The sequence below is a fragment of the Corvus hawaiiensis genome, chromosome 1 (assembly GCF_020740725.1).
Source record: "Corvus hawaiiensis isolate bCorHaw1 chromosome 1, bCorHaw1.pri.cur, whole genome shotgun sequence".
NCBI classification, from domain to species: Eukaryota; Metazoa; Chordata; class Aves; order Passeriformes; family Corvidae; genus Corvus; species Corvus hawaiiensis.
In genome coordinates this window covers 36761766-36783596 of record NC_063213.1, presented here as the reverse complement: position 1 = coordinate 36783596, position 21831 = coordinate 36761766, and the positions used below count along the sequence as shown (strand labels likewise).

Below are 21831 nucleotides of genomic sequence, written 5' to 3'. Positions count from 1 at the left end.
TGTGGAAATTATGGAAAATTAAATTCCATGTGCTCAAATTTCAATTTACAGAGAAGTCCAGAGACCAAGAAAAATCTGAAAATTGGTCCTTCCAAGTCAGAATTTTTAATTAGCTTTAAAACTTTGCTAATAATATGCTACATAAACTAGTAAAATTGAAATATCTTGAGTAACTTGTCACTAGTGCTGACAGGGGCAAAGGATGTTGATTGTAGAGTCAGCATGGCAATTGCCTGCATGAATTTAGTCAGGAAGGTCAGCAGCAAGCCATTATACCTCAGTTGCTTCATTATTTTAGAAGGCTTTTAAATTGCATATTCTATCTTGAAATAAGTAACACTAACTTTGTTTACCAGAACACACTTTGAAACTTCTCTGGAATTAATGATTTCTCTCAATCAAAAACACAGCTCGCTGGTGCTTCGTCTTAAGAGCTGACAAGAATACAGTTGGCCTTTGTTACTATTTTTTAACCTCTACCTTAATAGAATCCAGTACAATTCTTTACATTTCTGAAGTTTTCATCACTGCTTCGTTGTTCTTCTAATAGGTTGCAGTTTTCTACAGAGCCAGTCCTCGACATAAATTGAAAATTATAAAGGTACGTCTCATAGAGGCTCAAACGCTGGGCTGTTGCTATGGGTATTGTCTGTGCTGCCTTTACATAAACTATAACGTGCTACAGTGTGTCAAGATGAAGTCAGAAATGCATCTGATTTGACGGTGAAGTATAATTGAAAATATTACCTAGAAAAATGCGTAGTGCCCACAAGGAATAGGTAGGTAACATTGTGCTTTCTTCTATGTAGGGAGCTGGGGATTGAGATTTTGTTACGTTGCAGTTGAATTGACTAGGAACTTGAAAGGACACTATTTCTGATACTTGTAAAATGAGATAAAAGGGAATGAATTTCAAGCCATGTCTGTGGCAGTGCCTCTATTCAGAAGTTAACAAAAGAAGGTAGCAGAGGGACATACTCAGTGTACAGATTGGAACAATCAGAAAAGTAATGATAAGGAAAAGTCAAAACACTGAGACCATAGGGATGCATGCAGGACTTAGAAGAAGGTGATAATGGTAATATGTAAATACAATATCTTTTGTCTTTCTCTTGAGTTTTTTTCTTTCCCCTAAAGGCAGATTTTATATACCCTAGCTTTAAAATTTAGGCTTTCTGAATATACCAACTGAAGTTTAACCCAAAATCTTATATAAAAATTATTTAGAACAGAACCAGCTGCTTTTTTCTTTAGGAGATTACAGTGCAATTATAAGAAATGGGGGAGGGGGAGCAGTGACACAAACCTTGTATCTAGAGTAATTTTATAGGATGGGTTGTTTCAATCCCTGATTTAAGTTCTTTTCCCTCTCTTTAGTCCCTGCAAAATAATGGTGCCGTAGTAGCTATGACAGGAGATGGAGTGAATGATGCTGTTGCTCTGAAGGCTGCAGATATTGGTGTAGCAATGGGACAAACTGGAACAGATGTTTGTAAAGAGGCAGCAGATATGATCCTCGTGGATGATGATTTTCAGACAATAATGTAGGTGGCCTTTATGTACATATCTTGTACTATATAGCTTTTATGAGATGTTGCCTGGGTTAAAACCAATAGAAGTTCCCTGAACTTGTAAGTGTAGCAGCTGTAAGAGAGTTTTCTGCTCAGTCAGGAGTATTAGCATATTTGGAAACATAACTGAGGTGAAACTGTGAGTCTATTAGCAATTAGTAGATTTCATTCAATTTCTTACTTCAGAAGTATAAAACTAATGAAAAAATGACAAAGCCTTCCACTCAAGATTTAAAAAAATTACCTATCTCTCCATTTGTTTTCAACTCTTAAATGTGGTGGTTTCAGAAAAGGAAAAAAATACAAATTATTTAGATGTCACAGGTGAAAATAGGTTATTAGCTTCTGGTAACCAGCTGTTTGTACTTGTTCATTTTTTTGGTTGGTGTATTTCAAAAAGAGCTTAGGTAAACTTACCCTATTTTGACTTTAATTCATCTGACTTTTGAAGGTACTGATTGTTGACAGAGCTGAACTGCTGTCTGGTGAAATAGCCTTCATTTTGAAATTATGCATCAATCTCAGAACAGTTCTGTTCCAAAGTATAACACTTAATCCTGGGGAAGAAGTGAAATGAAGAAGTACAGTATAAGAAAATCTACCTACGCAGCAGTATGTCAGAGGATGATCTGAGGTTGTCACACTAATAGAGCCAACAGAAATGTGCTGCTGTGCAAAAACAAAACAGAGAAGGGAATCATTTTAACATAGTCAGGAGAGTAGATAGGAAGGACATTTGTAGTAAGTACTTTACGTGGACTTGGTGAGGCTTTTGCTGGAATGCTTTATTCCATTTTTCTCACTTCATCCGGAAAGCTCTCAATAGGAGAGAGAGAAGAGGTGAATGCTAAGGAAAAAAAGAAGTATGAACTTGCATAGTTTTACATCTCCTCCCCACCCTTTTAATTGTTTAAGTTACAGAAAGAATGCTCTTTAGTTGTTGGGGGAATGGAAGAAAGAAACTAGTTTTATTTGCAGGAAAGTAGGCTTGATTTGGGTATTAGAAAATCCTTTCTCACTGCAGTAATTGTGATAATGGATAGGCAAGTTGTGACACATGCTAGGGGTTGTGAAGATGGTCTGTACGTATTTCATGCTTGTATAGGAAGAATACATGGTCTTCTAAAGTCATGCTGTATTTCTGTGTTTTTTAGGAGTGTGTGCATGTGGGGTTTGATGGCTTTTTGGTTTTTGTGGTTTTTGTTTTTATCTGGCTTGAATCAGAAGCTCTTATCAAGGATGGTGGTGAATTTTGAATAAAGAGATTTTACTAATAACATTGCATTTTGAAAGTTAAGCACCTGGAAAAATAACTTGTGGTTATTCACAATCACAGAATAGTTTGGGTTCTCACAGTCAAGTTGAAAAACAATGACTGCCAAAGTGAAAAGAATCTCAACTCCATTTGTTTCTTGCTATTTTGATTGCTGCTTAAATGAATGGCTTTTTTGGTTTGTTTTAAGCTTTTCTTGGCAGTGGATTCATTTGTCTAGTAACATTATCTTTGTTTTTAATTGCAGGTCTGCAATTGAAGAGGGTAAAGGAATTTATAATAACATAAAAAATTTTGTTAGATTTCAACTGAGCACGTAAGTTTGAAAAGCCGTCAGTATCAGAAGTTTCTTGTGAATGAATCAAAGCATGAAGCAGATGCATAAATTAATGTTAATACTGTAAATTTCAAGTAGGATGCTGATTTACTGTGCTTTTGAGTTTTCATTGTTTTGCGTTTGGTGGCTTGTTTTGTTTTCAAAGACCCAGAAGATAGTGCAGTAAACAGACATGTAACCTGGTCACAGTTCTTCCTGTTAAGATGTGTAAAGTCAATTACTGAAAGGATAGAGAGAAACAGCATTTGGGTCCCTATTTAAATGGGAAGCTTGTAGTCGGTCTCTCCTTAACCAGAACATGTATTCAAATGGAGAAGACCAGGGAATCAGGAGGTTAGTTTTTCTGAAATCCATGTACTGGTTTGTGGAATGACTTAGCTGTATGAAGCTGACTTCCTTTTCTTTCATATCAGGATTCATGTGCTAGCTATAATGTGTATGTAAGACAAGAAGACAAGAGTTTATTAAGCCTTAGTTTCAAAATTTTTGTGAGTTTATCTTATTGGATCTGGATTCAGGGACATAGTTTTTCTCTTCACCATGTTGTTCATGTACTTTTTTGAAGCCTTCATGACATTTCAGAGTGGTCTGAATTTTGCAGAAATTAAAAAAAAAACAAAAACAAACCTTAAAATCTCAAATAAAACAAACCCAAAAAACCCCCAACCTACGAACAACAAATAGCACCCAAAACCACCCCAAAACAAAACAAAATTCTCAACAAAAACTCCCAACAGAACAAAACCCGGGAAAGACCAACTTGTTTACTTGCATAAACACTGTAAGAAGTGGCATATACTTTCAGTCTCACCAAGTGTCCTGCACTGGTATAAGACTAGACTAGAAATCTGCTGCTGAAAAATAACTCAGTGTAGATATTCTAGGAAAGTGTGCTTGCCTGTTAGCCCTGGGAATGGTGGCCTCAGGTTTTTGATGAATCACTCACCCTTTGGTTTTTTCTGTCCCTCTTTGCAGGGAGAGCATAATAAGGTTCAGTACAGTGCTAAATTTGGAATTATTATAAGCTTGCTCTCTTCTTCTTGGTTATGAAACCACTTAATTGTGCACTGAAAGCAATTAGTGCATACTTGTTTACAGAGGTTTCTAATGCCGAGCTTGCAGCCAGCTAATCTGTTTTTCAGTCTTTGGCCTGGCTTCTCATCTTGCTAGTAATGAGGAGTGGTTGTAGGTATTTTTAGGGAGCTTGAGTAGTACCTTGCTTTGACTGACCATGCAAACCAGTGACAGCTGCACAGTGAGTTTATTTACATCAGAAGTGGAAAAGCAATTTGTTTTTCAAAACCATATTTAGAAGTTTTGCTTTTGGCACAAGAAAAGCATAGGACCCAGTTCCCCATAAAAAATGTATTAAGTGATGGTGGGTGATAATTCTGAAATGTTGCCTAAAAGTTTGGGAGGTTTTTAAATGCAAATTTGCTGCCTTTTTATTGCCAGAACAATGCTGTTTTAAATATGGACTATGTCAGAATGAGTATTCTAAAGGATTTCATGCTCTACCTTAAAGTTCGACTTGCGTCGGTCACGATTCACACTCTCAAAATCTGTATCTACTCTTAAACAGTTGAAGTGTTGATTACAAAGCAGTTATCAGTGGATCTTTAGAAACGTTCCATGCTGACAGTTGCAAAAATGGATTCTTTCAACAGGAGTATAGCAGCACTGACTTTAATCTCACTGGCTACATTAATGAACTTTCCTAATCCTCTCAATGCCATGCAGATCTTATGGATCAATATTATTATGGATGGACCTCCAGCTCAAAGGTAAGTATTTACTTTTAACTCCGTTGGGTTCTATAGTCCTTTTATTTCAATAAGGACAATGGTTGCTCATAAAGGACACTGTTAAGTGTTAAACTTCAGTGAAATGTTTCTGAAATAGCAAACTTTCTCTGTGAATTTCAATGTTTGAGTATGGTTCTGAGTTAATTCTATTTAGTTTGCTTTAGTATCTAATGATATGGGGGCAGCAAGGATACCTAAAGATCCATGGATATGCCCATGAAACTTGCATGCAGGGTTCTGGCTTCCCTCTGGGTTCTTCCTCTGATCCTCTTCTGTGCAAGTAGATGGTGGAGGGAGAAATGGTGAGGAACTAGAATTAAATCGTCTTTTTTTCAACTCAGGAAATCGAATCCTTAAATTAGAAGCAGTGAATTACTTTTATGATGATAAAAATGTAAAATGTTCTTCTAATTCTAAGCCTTGGGGTGGAGCCTGTGGATAAAGACATTATTCGAAAACCTCCAAGAAATCTGAAGGACAGCATTCTGACCAAAAACCTGATTGTTAAAATACTGGTTTCATCAATAATTATTGTCTGTGGAACACTGTTTGTCTTCTGGAGAGAGGTATGACAAAAGTGCAAAACTTAGAGCAGTAACAACCTAATTTAAAAGAAATCCTTTTTATACCAGCAGTTGGAATTCAGAATTAATATGAAATTAGTTGTGAGTTTTGGCCATGCTTATTTAATACTAGCATAGTAGAGAGGAAGATTTTCAAAATAGTTGTTGAAATGAGAAATACAGTTTTCTCCACTATCTCTATTTTTACGTGGACTTTCACAGGTTCCAAATCTACTTTGGAAACTTCGGCCCATAGAAAGTAATTATGCAAATCTGCTAGCTAGATTATTATGAAACAGCCATTTGACTTTGTTTTCCCAGTAGAGAAAAATGTTGTTTGAACATTTGGTAGTGCATCATAGAATTCCTGGTATTCCATGTGCTTGCATAAATGTTGCTCAGGAGGTGTCATTTAATCATAGCTTGGAATTACAAATTGTTATAAGTTACAGGTGTGTAACATTTGCTGTATGATTTAATAAATCAGCTTGGGGTAAGTAAGTTACTTCTGCTTTCATTTCCTAGCTAGTAAAACTTGTTGTAAAATTATTGTAGTAATTTTGTTTACTTGACTTGGTTTAATTGTGGAGTGTTTAAAGCATGCTAAAGCCATTTCATTTTCTTTTGTTGGCAGTTAAGAGACAATGTAATAACACCTCGAGATACAACCATGACTTTCACCTGTTTCGTATTTTTTGATATGTTCAATGCTTTGAGTTCTAGATCTCAGGTAAGTGATTCATATTGTCCATTTACACAGTATTAACACAACAATCAAGAGTTTTCTTTGAGGGAAGACCTTGCTGTGTTTGTTTCAAGTGTTTCCCTGCAGATTCACTTCACATCTGCTATTAAGCTCAGAGTTTCATGTATTTACTGGGTAGGATTTCTTAAATTACAGATAAGATAGATTACTTAATTTATTTACGTGGTGGTGTCCTGACAAAAGCAAGAAAGCTGTTACTAAGAGCTGAAGTGTGATGGTCCTTTGTATTGCTGTGTACGCTTTGTTGTTTTTTTCTCTTCCTGGAAATTCTGTCAGTTTAGCAACCTTACCAGAATGTGAAATTTCTTGAAGGCCTTAGCTTTTATATTTTGTAATCCTAAACCCAAAGTCCAAGGAAAATTTCTGAAACTTTTCTGTATTTTATCATCTGTGTATTTTTTTGTTTTAAGGAAACAAGTCTGAAATTTTGTGATAGTATACATTACTACATTTAGTCTAATTTGCTGTCTATTTCTGATATGGAAAAGTGTAGGGGGAACCTTTTTCTGATGAACTGTACTTGTGGAAAAGTGAGCTCAATATGCAAGTTGTTGACTATGAAGACAAGACTTGTACTCTATTTATCAGGGAGAAAATGCAATTAGCCTGTTCAAGAACTTGTTCTGGATTATCTAAGAGGTCAACAGTAGTATTTTACATTTTTCTAAAAGACTATGAAAAGAAATTGTAGTTTCTTGTCTACATAATTAAGATTACATGTACGGTGTAACGTATTATTTTTTTTACAGACAAAATCTGTGTTTGAGATTGGACTTTGCAGTAACAAAATGTTCTGCTATGCTGTCCTCGGATCTATAATGGGGCAGTTATTGGTCATTTACTTTCCTCCACTTCAGAAGGTTTTCCAAACAGAGAGCCTGAGTGTCTTGGGTAAGAACAGTTCCCTTTTCAAAACTGTGCGTTAGGGATTAATTTGTAAATGTGTTGGGTGGTGATTCTGTAAGAGCATTTTCTGGCTGTTTGCGTACAACAGGAATACAAAGGCTGCTGATACTTTTTGTTTTGTGGGTGGGGTTTTTTTGGGTTTTGTTTGTTTCATTGGTTTGTTTTTTGGTTTTTTAATGCTTTTAGATGTTTTCTTTGGGAACCATGATTTAAATGCATATGGTACACAACTGCTCAGTGTGTTCTTAAATTTTTAGGTGCTTATTTATTTGGGGGTTTTTAATATGAATTTTGTTGCAGGCAGAGAATTATTGACTTTGTAGGTTTTTGAGCAGTATTAATTTAGCTGTTTTGTAAGTTTTTTCTCTGAATATAAACGCCTTATTTAGAAATTCTGATCCTTTAATATCGATTGCATTGTCATAGGGTAAATAAACAGGAGGATTTAAAAAAGCTGTAGATACATAATGCTATTGGCCTCATTAAGACTTAGATTTATTACTTTTGTGGTTTTCTGAAGTTGAATGATTGTAATGAAATACATGTATTTATTGTAGCACAAAATTTCTGATTATATTAATATTCTTTTTTCAGGATTAAGTTAATTATGTGGCTGAAAATAAAGTTATGAAATACTTTAAAAACTTTTAATATCTTGCCTGTACTTATGGTTTGTGCATAAACTATGCATGTTCATCTTCTGATCCTGCACAAAACTGAATCTTGCTTCATTTCTTCTGAACTTTCCCAATGACTGGGAGAAAATTTGAAAGTCTTGTGAGTCTTGTTCTTTTGTAAGTGTCCCCTCAGCCTTAAATAGCAATTTTAAAGAAGGCTAATTATCTCTTCTAGATTTACTGTTTCTTCTGGGACTCACTTCCTCTGTGTGCATAGTGACTGAGCTAATAAAGAAGTTTGAAAGAAGCAAGGAAAAGATCCAGAAACGTGGAAGTTCTTCTTCATCAGCTTCGTCCTTTCTTGATGTATGATGCATATTGCATTCTTGTGTTTGCAAACTTAGCGATTGCTGTCTAAAGATGTTGGAGAAAGCAAAACAATATCTGAAGGATAAAGAAATCCTGAGGGCTTTTGACAAGTCCTTTGTTTCACTGGCTAATGATGAACTTCATGTTTCAAGACTGTTTAGAATTTAACTTCCAGCTGTGGAAGTAACAAAAGAAATTATGCAACTTTGGTAACATTTTTCCTCAAACATAAATTTACTTTTAAGATTGAATGGTATTGTGGGGGGGGAGGGGCCAGGGGTTAATTTAAAGAAACATCTAAGCCCAAGTCCCATTTTCTGCACTTAAAAGATGTAACTGTGTAAAATCCTTCTCTTAGATATAAATATTTTAGTTTGTTTTTATTTAAAGCATTGTACTATTCTACTTCTATGGTGGTGGGACTTTGCTACTAATACAAGGATAAAAATATTTCAGAGGCATTCCACTGGGTTTAGAGTCTGTCACAAGAGTGCCATATTCTAGCTACTGTATTTATTTACTTTATCCTGCAATGTGTAAGCGGCTCAAGTACCTTGTGCTACAGTTTTTTTGTATCCCAAATTTGGTTTTTTTTGCACAGGATGTGACCGCTGTTGGATCACTGTTTTTCTTTTCTTTTTCTGTGATTGAAAAGCCTATACTGCAATTTGAAGTAAATGTTTGCTTTTCTTATAAGTGTGTCGTCTCTTTGTTTTAAAAGAAACTGGCATTGACACCAAATGAATGAGCTTGTTTTGATATAATTGTAGATACAGGCTTTGTTTCATGTCTTGTTCCATATTTACTTTAGCTTATGACTGTTAGACCATTTGAGTGGTTATAAGACAGTAGTTACGGAAATTATTTGTGGTGTACTGAATTAGAAAATTAATGCAATAATCATCAGCATCTCTCTGTCAAAGAAGCTTCATTTTCCTTCCTCCTTCCTTCCTTCCTTCCTGTTTATTAAAAACCCCTTTTTGCTGGTAGGGTAACTTTACATTTTAACCTACAGAATTACTTTTGGGGTTAGAAAAGCATTATAATAGGTTTGTGTCTTGATATGTTAAAAGTATTTGAAATACATTACAATGTCTGAATACTCTAATATTCACTAATTGGAAATAGTGTTTTTCCTCAAAATAGTCTTGCCCTGTTGTCATCAGTGTCACCTCATCAGAGAAGAGAGTGTCATCAGTGTCATCATCCTTTCAGGAAATGCAGGGAACTATCACATAAAGGATTTTGAAAAGAGGATGTCTTAAGATCTCTGAGGGGAGTCAAAGACACGGTGGTATCTCTTTCACTTGTAAACATGTGCATGTGCATCTTTACTCACTGTTGCCTGAAAGTGTAGCAGTGGCATTGGTTCTGGCCCATGCTGTCACGGTGGTTATCCTGCCATTTGAGGAGGAATTGTCATGAACAGACACTGGGATATTTCTGCACTTGCCATTGTGACTTGCCCCACATGCCATGCTCAAAAGAGCAGTATGAATTTCTCTGCTAATGTTACTTGAATTGTTTTCTTCTTTTTGCCTGTGGGATTCCTAGACTTTGCCAGGAGATGGGGCTGCAGACGGCATGAGTGCACATTGAGTCTGCTTTATTCATTCACTGCTCTGCCTGACCCTCAGTATGCCCATAATACCTGGACTACCAATATGCTGGAGATGTGACTGTGTAAAGACAAAGATCCCGCAGCTCTTGGCCCTCATCTCTTCCTGGGGTTGTTACCACTGAGCTGGGAGGGCCTGAACAACATGACCTCTTACAGAAATGCTCTCGTGTCTTGAAGTAAAAGTTTCTGACTTACATCAGTTCTGCCTTTCAGGAGTTGAACAGATTTGGCAGTTGTTGAATAATTACTGTCTTTGGCAAGTGGGGCCGTAGCTGTTCAATATTGTAGTGTGTTCACTATTTCAATACCATTTCAGAACACTTCATTAATAAAATCCTTAGTGTTCATTAATAAAGACAGATAGTAAAAGCTGACAGTGCATGCTGATGAAGAATCTCAGACGCTGATTTTGAGAAAGGACAGCAACTCTACCTTTCATGTAGTAAGTCTTAATTTGTGGTTTATATTCTTCCATGGGATTTGACTGCTTTGTGCTCTGCTCTTGGTCTTGGAGTCCCAGAAATCTAGGTAAGTACAAATAAGTACAGATGAATGCTAAATTGTCATTTTAGCTTGGAAGTGTCACTGCCAAATCTTTAAACAAATGTTATCAAGTGCCCCTTTCCCAGCACAAGTCCCACTTTCTGAGTAAGGTATGTCAGTCTAGACAAGAAGTAAAATTTCAGTCTCTTAAGGACAATTTTGCCATATTGCACGGTGGAACGTAGTTCACTTTAAATATGCCAGAAGTTTTGGTGCTGTGTTTTCCAATGGAAGACGAAATACTAAAAAGTAATAAAATTCAGTTCAATGTCATTATATATAAAAAAATACTTGAACTGAATTCCATTGTCATTATTTTGGCTTCTCTTGTGATTCATTACCACCTTAGAGCAGGTTTGAGTGATTTTTCTCCAGAGCAGTTGAATCAATAGTGGGAACTTTCCACAAAAATTAAGAGGCATTTCTTATGGGGTGGAAATAGGCAACAACCAAGGAATTTACTTGCTTTTACTGAAACATGGAATAAAGAATGTTTTGGTATTAATAAGTAAAGGTCCTTTATTTTTTAGTTTTCCTGCAGAGAAGATGGATGACCTATAATGAGTTAAAAAGGAAAACTGTAACACTTTAAATTCTGCATGGTAACTCTAGAATCAGTAATTTATTTTCTTCAGCCTACGGGACTGGGTTTTGCAATGAGATGTGTGTCGTATCATCAGCAATAAAGAACGGCTGAGTCCTGCATTGGGAACACATTTCCACTACAGTAATTTTTAATAATTGAGTCAGTGTTCCCAAAGGTATTCGCAAAATGCCATGTGGTCATAGCAGTGTTTTTATCCAGAAGTGGAATATTTGACCTTATTCCAGTCTTCTGAATGATCTGATTGAAGATACCACTTCTTATCAAGTCTCAAGAATTTTTATGAACTCCAGCAGTTTTCTGATATGGTATTCAGAGTAAATTAAGAGCTCTCTTCTCACCAGCACTAACAGAGTGGAATCAAACATGCCTGTATTTTTATATTTAAGACTGACTTTACATGTGACTATTTCTGATGATTAAAAACTCTAGGGAATTACAAGCTTGGAAAAATAAAACATGTGGGATCATAATGGAGAAGAGGATGATTTGGACAATTAAGACTTTCAGTTTTAGTTAGTAAAATCAGTAACTTTAAATCTAATCCCTTTCAACTTTTATTTAAAAGTCATCTGATGGAAATGTGATGCTGTAGGCTGCTATACGTAAAGCCTATTGAGGAATGGGTTGTGAAGTTCTGGCTTGTGCTGTGGTTGAGTGTATGTGCCATCTGCTGGTAGTTCAGTAAGGAGCAGCTTTTGTACTGGAAAAAATGTTAAATTTTGCTACGACAGGCATAGTATCTCAAAACTAGAGTTCTCATTAATGTAACACAGATCTATTCTTTTCTCACTGACTATATTAGTGCAGTATCAAGACTCAGCTGTATGGTATAGGAGATCTTTCCTCTAAATCCCAAGATATGCTGAGTTACTTCCATGGAAAGAGAGGTGATAGGGAGCATAAGTAGGACTGAAAACATGAGCACACAATGCAGGAATCAAGCTTGAATTCTGGTAAGTTATGGGTAAAACTTCGATGATTAGAGGTGGAAATCATGATTTTCCTAAATGCAAGAAAAGGTATGTGGATTCTTGAGAAGAAAAAGCCCAAATGTAACTATATTTTACATGGGCGAGACACTGGAAAACCAATAGTTTTGTAAGAAAAGCATTTATGTAAATTGACTATGCTGTAAAGTTTGCTAATGCAAAGGACTGAGAAATACTGATGATGTAGGATTTAAAAAAAATTATAAATTGGTTTTCAGTATTACCATATTGATATCAAGGGTTTATCAAGTAATTAGTGTACATAGGAGAAGTCAAAACAGGTCTGGTTTTTAGTATAGCTGTTGTAGAAAGAATAGTAAGAATGACGACAGCTTGTTAATAGCAGAGGATTGTACACAATTACTGTGAGAACTACTCAAAATTACCAAACCTGTAGGAACTTGCTCCCATGTGACAGCTTTGTGTGTGCATCTCACTCCTTCTTTAAACACATCACAGGGGGAAGGGGGAGAAATAAAATCTGAAATTCTCCCCAAGTATCAACAGAACCTATAATACTGCAAGAACAACTTAGTTGTCACTGAGTAAAGCCACCTCTCCCTGCAAGTGCAAGTACTCTACCAGTAAAGACTGACTTTACAGTATTTTTAAATTGTCAATTTCCATTTTAATCTCAACTGTTAGACTGTGACCACTGTCTTCCTCAAACATGAACTTTAAAATTGGATTTTTTTAAAATGGAAAGTGTTCAGGGAGATGAGGCAGAATCAAGTATGAATGTTCAGGAAAATAATGGTGAGCAACTTTGCTCTCATTTTCAATTAGACTGATACCTCTAAAGAAAAACAAAACACCACAACTTTTGCACAGCATTTCTTTTATACAAATATAAGTTACAAAAATGTAAATTTAAAAAATCCCCTGAAGCAAGATTTTTGGTAAAGATTGAATCAGGAACTTGTGTGAAAATAGTTGAGCAAATTCCAATACAGTCACATATGTTAATGATATTTCTTTCATCAGCATGGCATTAGATGTTATTCCAAGAATAATGCTTTCAGTCATCCACTTCCAGTGATGCAAACCTATTAGCACTGCATAAATGCTGAGTTTCTGGCATAGCACAGTGGATGGCTGTTTTTTTCTTATTAGATGCTTTCTTCTTTTTGCAGGACTCTGATCTGGTCTTGGTCATCTTCTGAAAGAAGTCTGGAGATACAGTTGACTCCACTGTATTTAACAAAACCAGATAAAGCTGAGACATTTTTGGAGATAAAATAAACAGATTTTCCACTGGAGGTGCTGATTTAAGCTCTTGATACAATCTGTGCACAAGGGTCCCAGTGTAAAGCCTGCTCAAAAGGAGAGAATCTGCATTTAGAATTGCACCTCAACAGGACAGGCACAGAGACATGTTGCTTAATGAAAAAAACATACAGTATCCAACAGTCAACTCCTAAGGGACACCTATGCTAAGAGTATTTTTCTTTAAAGGGAGTTCTAATGTAGCACTGGCCAAAGGAGTTTGACAGAGAAAATGAAACATCTTAACACATTCCATCTTGGGAATGTGTGGAAAGCAGATCTCTGAAAAAACTTACCTACTTAGGTCTGGCTCAGAGAGAGGAGTACCAAGTAGCTGGTTGAGATACAACCCCATCTGAAGACAGCACTGCCACTGGCAAAAACTGTGTGCAGCATCTAAATCAAAGTCGTTATTTTGCAATTTCTTTTCCTTCCATTTTAGAAATTCGTTATATGCAACACTGTCATCTTCAGCAGGTAGAACTGTGGAGTCTAGGTTATAAATAAAAAATAACATGGAAATAAATGTTCTGTGAACAGTACAAAAGATACCTGCGATCTATAGAGTCCCTGAAAGGAGGGTGTAGGCAGGTGGGGTGGTCTCTTCTCCCAAGGTAACAATCGATAGGGCAAGCAGAAATGGCCTTTAAGTTGCACCAGAGGAGGTCTGGGTTGGACATTAGGAGGACTTCCTTCACAGAAAGGGTGATTAGACACTGGAATGGGCTGCCCAAGGAGGTGGTGGAGTCACCATTCCTGGAGATGTTTAAGGAAAGACTGGATGTGGCACTCAGTGCCATGGTCTGGTTGACACAGTTGGTTTTTGTTCAGTCATGGGTTGGACTCGTGATCTCAGAGGTCTTTTCCAACCTGATTGATTCTGTGTGATCAAATCCAAACAAGCTTTCCATCTCACTAAAACCTACTTGGAAACCTTGTCAGTCTGGTTTCTACAAACCAGAACCTGAAGAAACTGTATAACCCTGGCATGCATCGTCTTTGCCATCAAATGAAGGACTCCTGGAGGAAATGTCCATAACCCTAACAGGTATAAATATTACTGAAGCAATTTCTGTGATTATTTAATACTTTCAAATGAAAGAAAAAATGTGCCTGGGCAACTCAGCATTTTTAAGTACAAATTATTTTAGAAAAACTCAATAAGAAAAAAATACTGGAATGCTCCAATACTAGTTTTTTGAGTACGTTAAGGTTATTTTTTGTAACTTTTATATCTAAATTAATATTTCATTTGTAAAGAAACCACTTATAAATGCACATTAATATTTTAAAAGGTGGAAAAGTACTATTTTACCCATATAAAATGTTAAATTGATGGTTAGCACTTTTTCTTTGTGCATATCAATGCAATGAGTATGACACCTCAGGATATACTGTAAATCAATCCTAATTTCTCGAAATTTGGACAACTCACCATAAGTGTTGGAAAATGAATTATGGTCTGGATTTTTGTAGGCGCTGAATACCTAAAACTGTATTCCTTGGAGACATACCTGGATCATTGGTTATCCTCTGCAGTTCTCCAGAAACTATCATTAGAAGGAGAGCCTTTAATTGGTTCAGCTTAACTTTTGGTTCTGAACAACATATCCAGTAACATGTTACAGCAATAGGGAGTTTTAAGTGACTTGGGATAGGTTCTAAGAAACTCATTTTCACTCCCAGAGTCTCCAGCAAAAGCATCTGACGGCATGACATGGGCACCTGAAAAGAAATTTAAAAATTGGAGGTAAGAGACTTGATTTGTTGTGAGCAATTTCTAAAAGGCAAGTTCCTGGTTACACTAGTTAGCACTTTAGGTTTTTGATAAAAAATTATTTAAGTTTCATAGATATTCTGAACAGGAATTTTTTTTTAAATACTACTTAAAACTTTAAAAACGACACAGTTAAACGTCAGGTAGAAAGATAAAAGTAATTAATTCCTAGCACATGTTCCCTCTTTGCTGTGCCATTTAACTTCCAGAAAGTGGTGTTGTAAACTTTGTCCATAACTTCATGCATGCAGAATTGCAGCAGGCTGTTCAGCTGCCATTTGAGTGCTTTGTAAACCTTGATTAGGATTGTTTTGCCTACTCTTAGGCAGACATCCCCATAGCAGAAGAGAAACTGAAGTCAGTTTTGCCTAGAGCACTTTAAACGCAGAACGAAATTTCTTCTTCTAACCTTTTGTTCAATTGATAATTCCCATATATTTACTAAGGAAAACTGCTGTAGTAGTGAAGCTCAAATTCATTAAACAAACAGCACACACACCAAGCTTGAAGTAAGGTGTCATTAATGTCTCTTAACCTGAAACATGATTTCTCAAACTCTTAAGTGTTGCATAGTGTTTAAAAGGCGTGTACCAACAATCTATGTAAAGTAACCTGTACTTTGGACCCATAGCGATCTGTAGCATTTAATGGGTGTAGCAGCGATAGATTCGGTTCCTTTACAAAGTAGCAACCAGCAAAAAACATTCAGCACTGCCCACAGAGAGAAATGTAGTAACAGTCGATCTGAACGCCAGAATGGATAGAGCACATGCCTTAAAAATGCAGAATTAAAAGACACGGATTGTATTTCTAGATGTTGCAGAAATTACTGCATACAAAACCTTAGTTATGCATCTTCGAGAATGGGAGATAACTTCCCATTATGGCAAGAGTTACAGTCTTAATCATTAGAATTTTCATAGAAGTGCTACAATGGTGACTGAAACTAACCAAGTGCAACTTTCCTGTGTTTTTCAGGTGCCATTCTGCTCTGTCTGGCAAGCAGCAGAGGTTCATGTTAGCAGGAACATACTTGGGACAGGTAAAACTGATGGGCAGCTGCAACATTCACACGCAAAATAATGACTTCTAGTAAAAAGGCATGGGTCAGATTTTGTTTCAGAACACTGCTCTGAAACATTCCACAGCTTGATGAAATACAAATTAGGTTTTGTAGTGTTAAAACTGGATTTTCCTAAATTACATGAAACTGAGTTCCTTCCCATAAAAAGCAAATATAAGTGTAACAAAATACATAGGATGAAATAAGGGCTTCGAATGGAAAATGCAGGGAGTATTGCATATGCACACTACAACTTCTCATATCATTTGTCTTGGTACACTTGGAGGGGGGCAGGAAGGAAAGGAAACGAAGACAACCTGATGTAGCTTCTTAAATATCACAGGTACCTCTGTATTAGGTAGTTACTTACTGAGGCGGCTTAGTTCAGACATCACATTTAGCGGCCAGCTGACAAACGTGAGTCCCAACTATTTTTGTGTCACTCGTGAAACACTGTTAACTGTGATCTGTCGTGACAACCATTTACCTCCATTAACTTGTCCAAAGGAAAACGATCATCACAAAAATCTGGAGGTAGGCTTGCTGCTTGAACAAATGTTTTTTTAACTGTCTTTTGGCATCTGTCAAATTCACATACAATGGGCAGCTCGTTGGTCTGCTTACTTGAAGAAGCATCTTCAGTACTGTGAGATACTCTCAGAAGCAGTCCATAGATAACTTGTCGGATGGGCAAAGCTGTGCTATGAGCACTGGGTCTCTGCATGTTCTCCACCTGAACGCGGAGGAAGGTACTTCTAAGTATCAGGGCGTTGACGATGAATGGGGCCAGCTTACCTTTTGCAAAAGCATCAAGTACCCACTCTGGTACGTCTGCTTTCCTGGCAGCCTCGCATTCATAGCTCCCATTCCGAAAGAAGTCCTCCAGATTCACGTCAGACGGAGCATAATCTTCCATCGAAGTGCACAGAAGCTCCCGTATTTCTTCTCTCTGGTGTTTCTTAAGGTATTTCAGCACATTGTCGACGGCCTCGGCGGGCTCCGCGAACTGAGCCAGCCAGTTCAGCAGTCCCTGGAGGCGGAGGTGCTTCCCGCCCTTCCCTGCCGCGCAGCCCCGCGGCAGGCGCACCTTGCTGAAGAACGCCTCCAGCGCTTCCAGGCCGATGTAGTCGTTCCCGTTCATGACGGCAAAGAGCGGGAGCAGGCCCTTGCTCAGGTGCCCGAAGTGCCTGCAGAACCTCTCCGCGGAGAAGCAGCGCGCGGGCACGTAGCATCCCTGCGGCCCGGCGGAGGCGCGCACGCTCTGCCACTGGAAGTGGGACAGCGGGCAGTAGCCGCCCTCCAGGTCGAACACGCAGAAGTCGCTGTCGAGTGAGAGGACGGGGCAGCCCCAGCGGTTGGCCAGCCCGGCGATCTCCCGGTCGGCCTCGGCGAAACACTGCACGAAGGGCACGCCGAGCCGGCCCAGCGCCTGCACGAAGGCCTCGCGGGTCAGCAGCGGTACCAGGCAGCCGCCGGCGCCGCGGGACAGCCCGTGGGCCGCCCGCAGCTGCTCGGCAGCGCGGCCCCGCAGCGTGGGCAGCTTCCTGTCCTCGGCGCCGCGCCCGCCGTCCAGCACCACGAAGGGCGCGATGGCGCAAGCCTGCAGGGCGCCGAAGAAGTCGCGCACGGCCGCGGCGAAGGCGCCGTAGTCGCCGCCGCGTCGGAAGTCGGCGTCGGGGGCGAAGCAGAGGCGGTGGTAGAGGCTGCTGCCGTCGATGACCAGCTTGGTGTCCCGCACCCGCAGCTCGGTGAAGAACACCCCTCGCTCCTCCACGAAGCCCGTCAGCCCCTGGACGCCCATGGCGCCGGAAGCAGCGCTAGCAGCGACACGCGGAGCCCTCCGCTCCCGGAACCGCTTCCCTTCGCTCCTCCCGCCCGCCGGCGCTCCGGCGCGCGCGCGCCGTCTCCTGGAGACGGGGCCGCGAACAGCGCGGTCCGTGCCGGGAGCGCTGCGAGCCCGCGGCCGCTCCCGCTCTGCCAGCGCCCGGCCTGCCCCAGGCCGTCCCGGGGGGACACGCGGGACCCTGAGGCGCCACAGTCCCCGCCGGCGGGACGGGCGCTGGAGCGGCAGGAAGCGGCGAGGACGTGGGGCACCGCCGGCTCCTGGGGAGTCCCGCCTGTGCCGCAGGGGTGAGGAACGCGGACCCCGCCCTCGCCCCTTGCTGTGAGGGTATCTGGGTGCTAACTTGCGTTTTGGGTCTTACAGTCTTGTAACGAGGTAATAACATCCCTGAGATTATCCAAGGGAATCTCGGCTTCCCGAATGTGCGTTAGGGAGGTACTAAATATAATAGTCGAGTACATTTGACCCCGTTTTACCACCATCCTCAAATTCCTTTGCTACCGACACTAATAATGAAATCTTAGCTGTCATTGCTCTAGGAGCACTAAAAAACTGAGCTAATTGAAATGATGAAATAAACTTACCCTTGGGTAAGTTTGTAAAGATGTTGCAGAAAATAATAATGGAGACAGTGTTAAAAAGTTAATATTTTTTTTTTTCATGAAGGCAAAAATCAAGGAAAATATCATTTTTTGAATTTTCAAAACACTTAAAGGAGCAGGCCAGTGAAGTCATCGGCAGGAAAAAAATCAAGGTAGTAAATACTGAGGCTATTTAGAGCTTAAATATAAAGACTTTGGAATTTGTGTTGCAGTGAGTGGAGGGTGGCAAACGTTCTTAAGGAGTAAAAAGAAAACCTAAAAGATTTGGAAAATGGTCTTGATTGGCAAAGAAGTGGTTAGCTTGGAAGCAGAAAGTGTCAGAGTATGTTAGCTGTTGCTAAAGAAACATGAAGGTTAATCTTACAGAAACTAAGAAAGGCCAGGGAAGGAGTTGAGATGGTTTGTGCTTAGCATGGGTAAGTGGAACTATGTACCAACAACTTTCCTTTAGTTTGCAACACAAAAGGGAAGATCTAACTCTAGCCAAGGAAGAAAATATTTTTTAAAAAGTGATCCAGACAATGTAATTGCATTAGTTTGCTTGGCATCAACAGTCTGCCTGGCTCTGGGATGGGACTTGGGAATGGTGGATGGGACAAAGGAAACTCTTTACCAAAGTTACTGGATAGGGTACACAGAGATTTTTTTTTAGGAAAAGAGAGCTGGAGACTTGACTGCTTTATGTTACCTCTAGTTGTTCTGAACTTTAAAGAAGCAATTGATGTTGCTGCTTGGGAAATACTTGCTCAGTGGGAGATGGACACTGGCAGGAAAGGAACACGGAGGGGTTGGGCTAAGGGTTTGAGTGAGGTAGGAGAGGTTCATATACTTCTTGAAGAATCCATCAGTCTTATGGCTGAATCAGTCTTTAAGGCCTATTGGCTCTTATGGGGCATTTCTTTCAGGTGCAGTGCTCAACATTCCACCTCTTCTGTGCCATTAAAATGCACCTGTGATGCCACAATGGCAATCACTGGCCCCTGCCTTCTATCACTATTCAGCAGTAGATACTAAAGCATTTCACTAAGTTCCATGATAATTATTACTCTTATTATATAGAGAGGGTATTTGAAGCATAGGGAGTAAGAGGTGAGAGGCATTATTAGAAATGAAGCACAGAAATTAAACTCAGCTTCTTGATCTTAAGCATGGTTTTGTGTGTGAAGGATTGTCACACATTCCTAGGCCCAAGTAAGTATGAAGATGTGAGCTGTGTTAAGTGACCTCAGAAAGAAAAAAAGGGTATAGATAGCTCAGCAGGTTTTCTAAGTGTAGTTTTTTCTAAAGGAATTTATGAAGGTATGCATAAAACAGCAATTAGGAGAATAGAACAGTAAATGAAAATTATGTAAACTTTCTAGAATTGGCAATATAATATTTTATGGAGTTCATCTTTCTGCCCTCCCCTCCTCCACACCTCAGCATGATCCTTTTAGGCTCCTTCAGACAGATTTGGAGTTACAGAGAAATAATTTTCTAGCTGACACTCTTTCCTTAGCATTTGCATTTCAAAATTTTTGTCAGTATTGCTGGAAGAGAATAAAGGAACAGCATTAGGAGTCCTTTAGGTTAAAAAACATGCAGGATTTAAGATGTCCTGTAGTAATTAAAGTTTATCTGTGTTTCATAACATGATGGCAGTGCAATGTCAGGCTTTTTGGTACAGTGTGACAGCAGCTCAGTTGATGGGTATTAAAATAGGTTCTTGTGCCTGCACACACACACACACACACACACACACAGAGTTTGTTGTTGCAAGATACAAATCTGTAATCTTAATTTAGGCTCTGCATTCATTTGGAAGAGAAGCCAGTGACTTGGAATCTAAACTTGTACAGCTTTTAAAATTAGGCAGTTTGCCTTTGCTCTCCCAAAACCACAACCACCACAAGAAAAATCCTGTTTGTGTGCTTGCCTTGACCTTGAAATGGTGTGGTGAGCAAGGCCAGTGTGGGCCCGCTGCTCTGCAGTGCCGAGGGATGGTAGCAGTAGTAGCACTGATCTCACAGGACCTTTACTTGCTCCAAAGGCTCTTCAAGCAAAATGTGCACATAGCATTATATAAAGACAAGGTAATGAAAGCAATATTGTTTTATTATGTGCAGTCTACCCTTTTTCATTTGGAATGAGGAAGGTTGAGTAAACATTCTATACTCATGTTGAGCTATTGAAAAACAGAAATGCTAGAGCTTGGCCTTTGCAGTCCTTATGTTTGCAGAATTAAGACCTCTGTTAGGCAAGAATTCTAAACCAAATATAAATTGTTGGAAAGGTTGGAAAGGTGAGTCATGAAAGGACACAGTGAAGGAGAAATGAAGTTTTGGAAGAGTTGGGTTTTATTGAAAGTCTTGCAGTTTTTCCGTGAAACTAATTTTCAGAAGATACTAGTAGTGAGTCACAGAGAGGCTGTGAGGTCAGCACTGGAACAGATGGTGAAATCTGAGGGGTAAATGAAAGAGCAGAGAAAACAGCTTTGTAGTTGTTGATGGGAGAGAATTCAAATTATGGGTGGAGGTTATGCTTCAATATGTACAAAAATCTTGAAACTTGTGTCCTGAAATGCAGATATTTTTGGTGTCAGGTACTGTGGTGGTATAAAGACAGGTGGTGAGGAAGAGTGTCATATCTGGGGGAACTGTGCTATCAGTTCAGAGAATTAATTTAAGGCTGATTTAGAGGAAGACTGACTATGTCACATCTACATTATCTGAAGTTTGTTTATCAAGTCTGCTGCCCGCAGTTTAGCAGCTAATGATTCGACTTAATTTGTGTTTGCTGCAAGCTGGGTACTGTAAACACTGCCACAGAATTAAATGAAAAGTTTAATAAGTGCAATACATTGACAAATCAATATTTTTCTGTTTCAAGGGATTTCTGTGAACAGCCATGGAAGAATAAAAGGATTTGAAAGCTACATCCTAGAGAAATTTGTGTAGTTTTTGTTGCACAGAGAAATGCTGAAATTTCAAGAAACTGCTAAGCATGTCACTGTTGGCAGATTTAATTCTGCTTGCTCAGATGCTGTGATTGCAAGAAGATACACTATTCAGAGGAAACTTGGCAATGGAAGCTTTGGAAGTGTGTACTTGGTTAATGACAGAAAAGCAAAACAAGGAGAATTGTAAGTAAACCCTTCACACGCTTTAAATAAAAATGTTGGGAACATATTTCTTGCATTGTAGATATTTTCTTTGTGTCTCATCTCTCAGTTGGTGTTATGGTGCAGCCTTAACTGCCTAGCTTCAGTGACAATGTAAGATAGAAGCAGACTTTTTTTGATAACACTTAATTGGATGCCTTCAGGAATTGATTC

At 39.0% G+C, this 21831-nt stretch overlaps 3 protein-coding genes across 9 annotated transcripts in view; 2 read left to right on the top strand and 1 right to left on the bottom strand.

Annotated features, from left to right (window-relative positions):
- The window catches only part of ATP2C1 (ATPase secretory pathway Ca2+ transporting 1), a 62895-nt gene extending 53992 nt beyond the window's left edge, over nt 1-8903 (top strand). For all 6 annotated transcript variants that reach the window (XM_048300596.1, XM_048300587.1, XM_048300607.1 and 3 more), the window contains 8 exons: nt 551-601; nt 1378-1544; nt 3092-3160; nt 4849-4965; nt 5405-5552; nt 6184-6279; nt 7065-7206; nt 8074-8903. In XM_048300596.1, coding sequence (XP_048156553.1) covers nt 551-601; nt 1378-1544; nt 3092-3160; nt 4849-4965; nt 5405-5552; nt 6184-6279; nt 7065-7206; nt 8074-8210 — 927 coding nt within the window. In that variant the 3' untranslated portion in view covers nt 8211-8903. The remainder of the gene's footprint in view (nt 1-550; nt 602-1377; nt 1545-3091; nt 3161-4848; nt 4966-5404; nt 5553-6183; nt 6280-7064; nt 7207-8073) is intronic.
- A 3862-nt stretch (nt 8904-12765) lies between these two features.
- ASTE1 (asteroid homolog 1) lies at nt 12766-17933 on the bottom strand. The gene is made up of 4 exons (XM_048300642.1): nt 16561-17933; nt 14748-14958; nt 13530-13725; nt 12766-13280 (listed from the first exon to the last, which is right to left on the bottom strand). Exons 1-4 carry the CDS (start codon nt 17872-17874, stop codon nt 12986-12988), a joined length of 2016 nt encoding a protein of 671 aa, XP_048156599.1. The 5' UTR covers nt 17875-17933; the 3' UTR covers nt 12766-12985.
- Nucleotides 17934-18204: 271 nt separating this feature from the next.
- Nucleotides 18205-21831, top strand: part of NEK11 (NIMA related kinase 11) — an 84177-nt gene continuing 80550 nt past the window's right edge. For both annotated transcript variants that reach the window (XM_048300665.1, XM_048300657.1), the window contains exon 1: nt 18205-21639. In XM_048300665.1, coding sequence (XP_048156622.1) covers nt 21473-21639 — 167 coding nt within the window. In that variant the 5' untranslated portion in view covers nt 18205-21472. The remainder of the gene's footprint in view (nt 21640-21831) is intronic.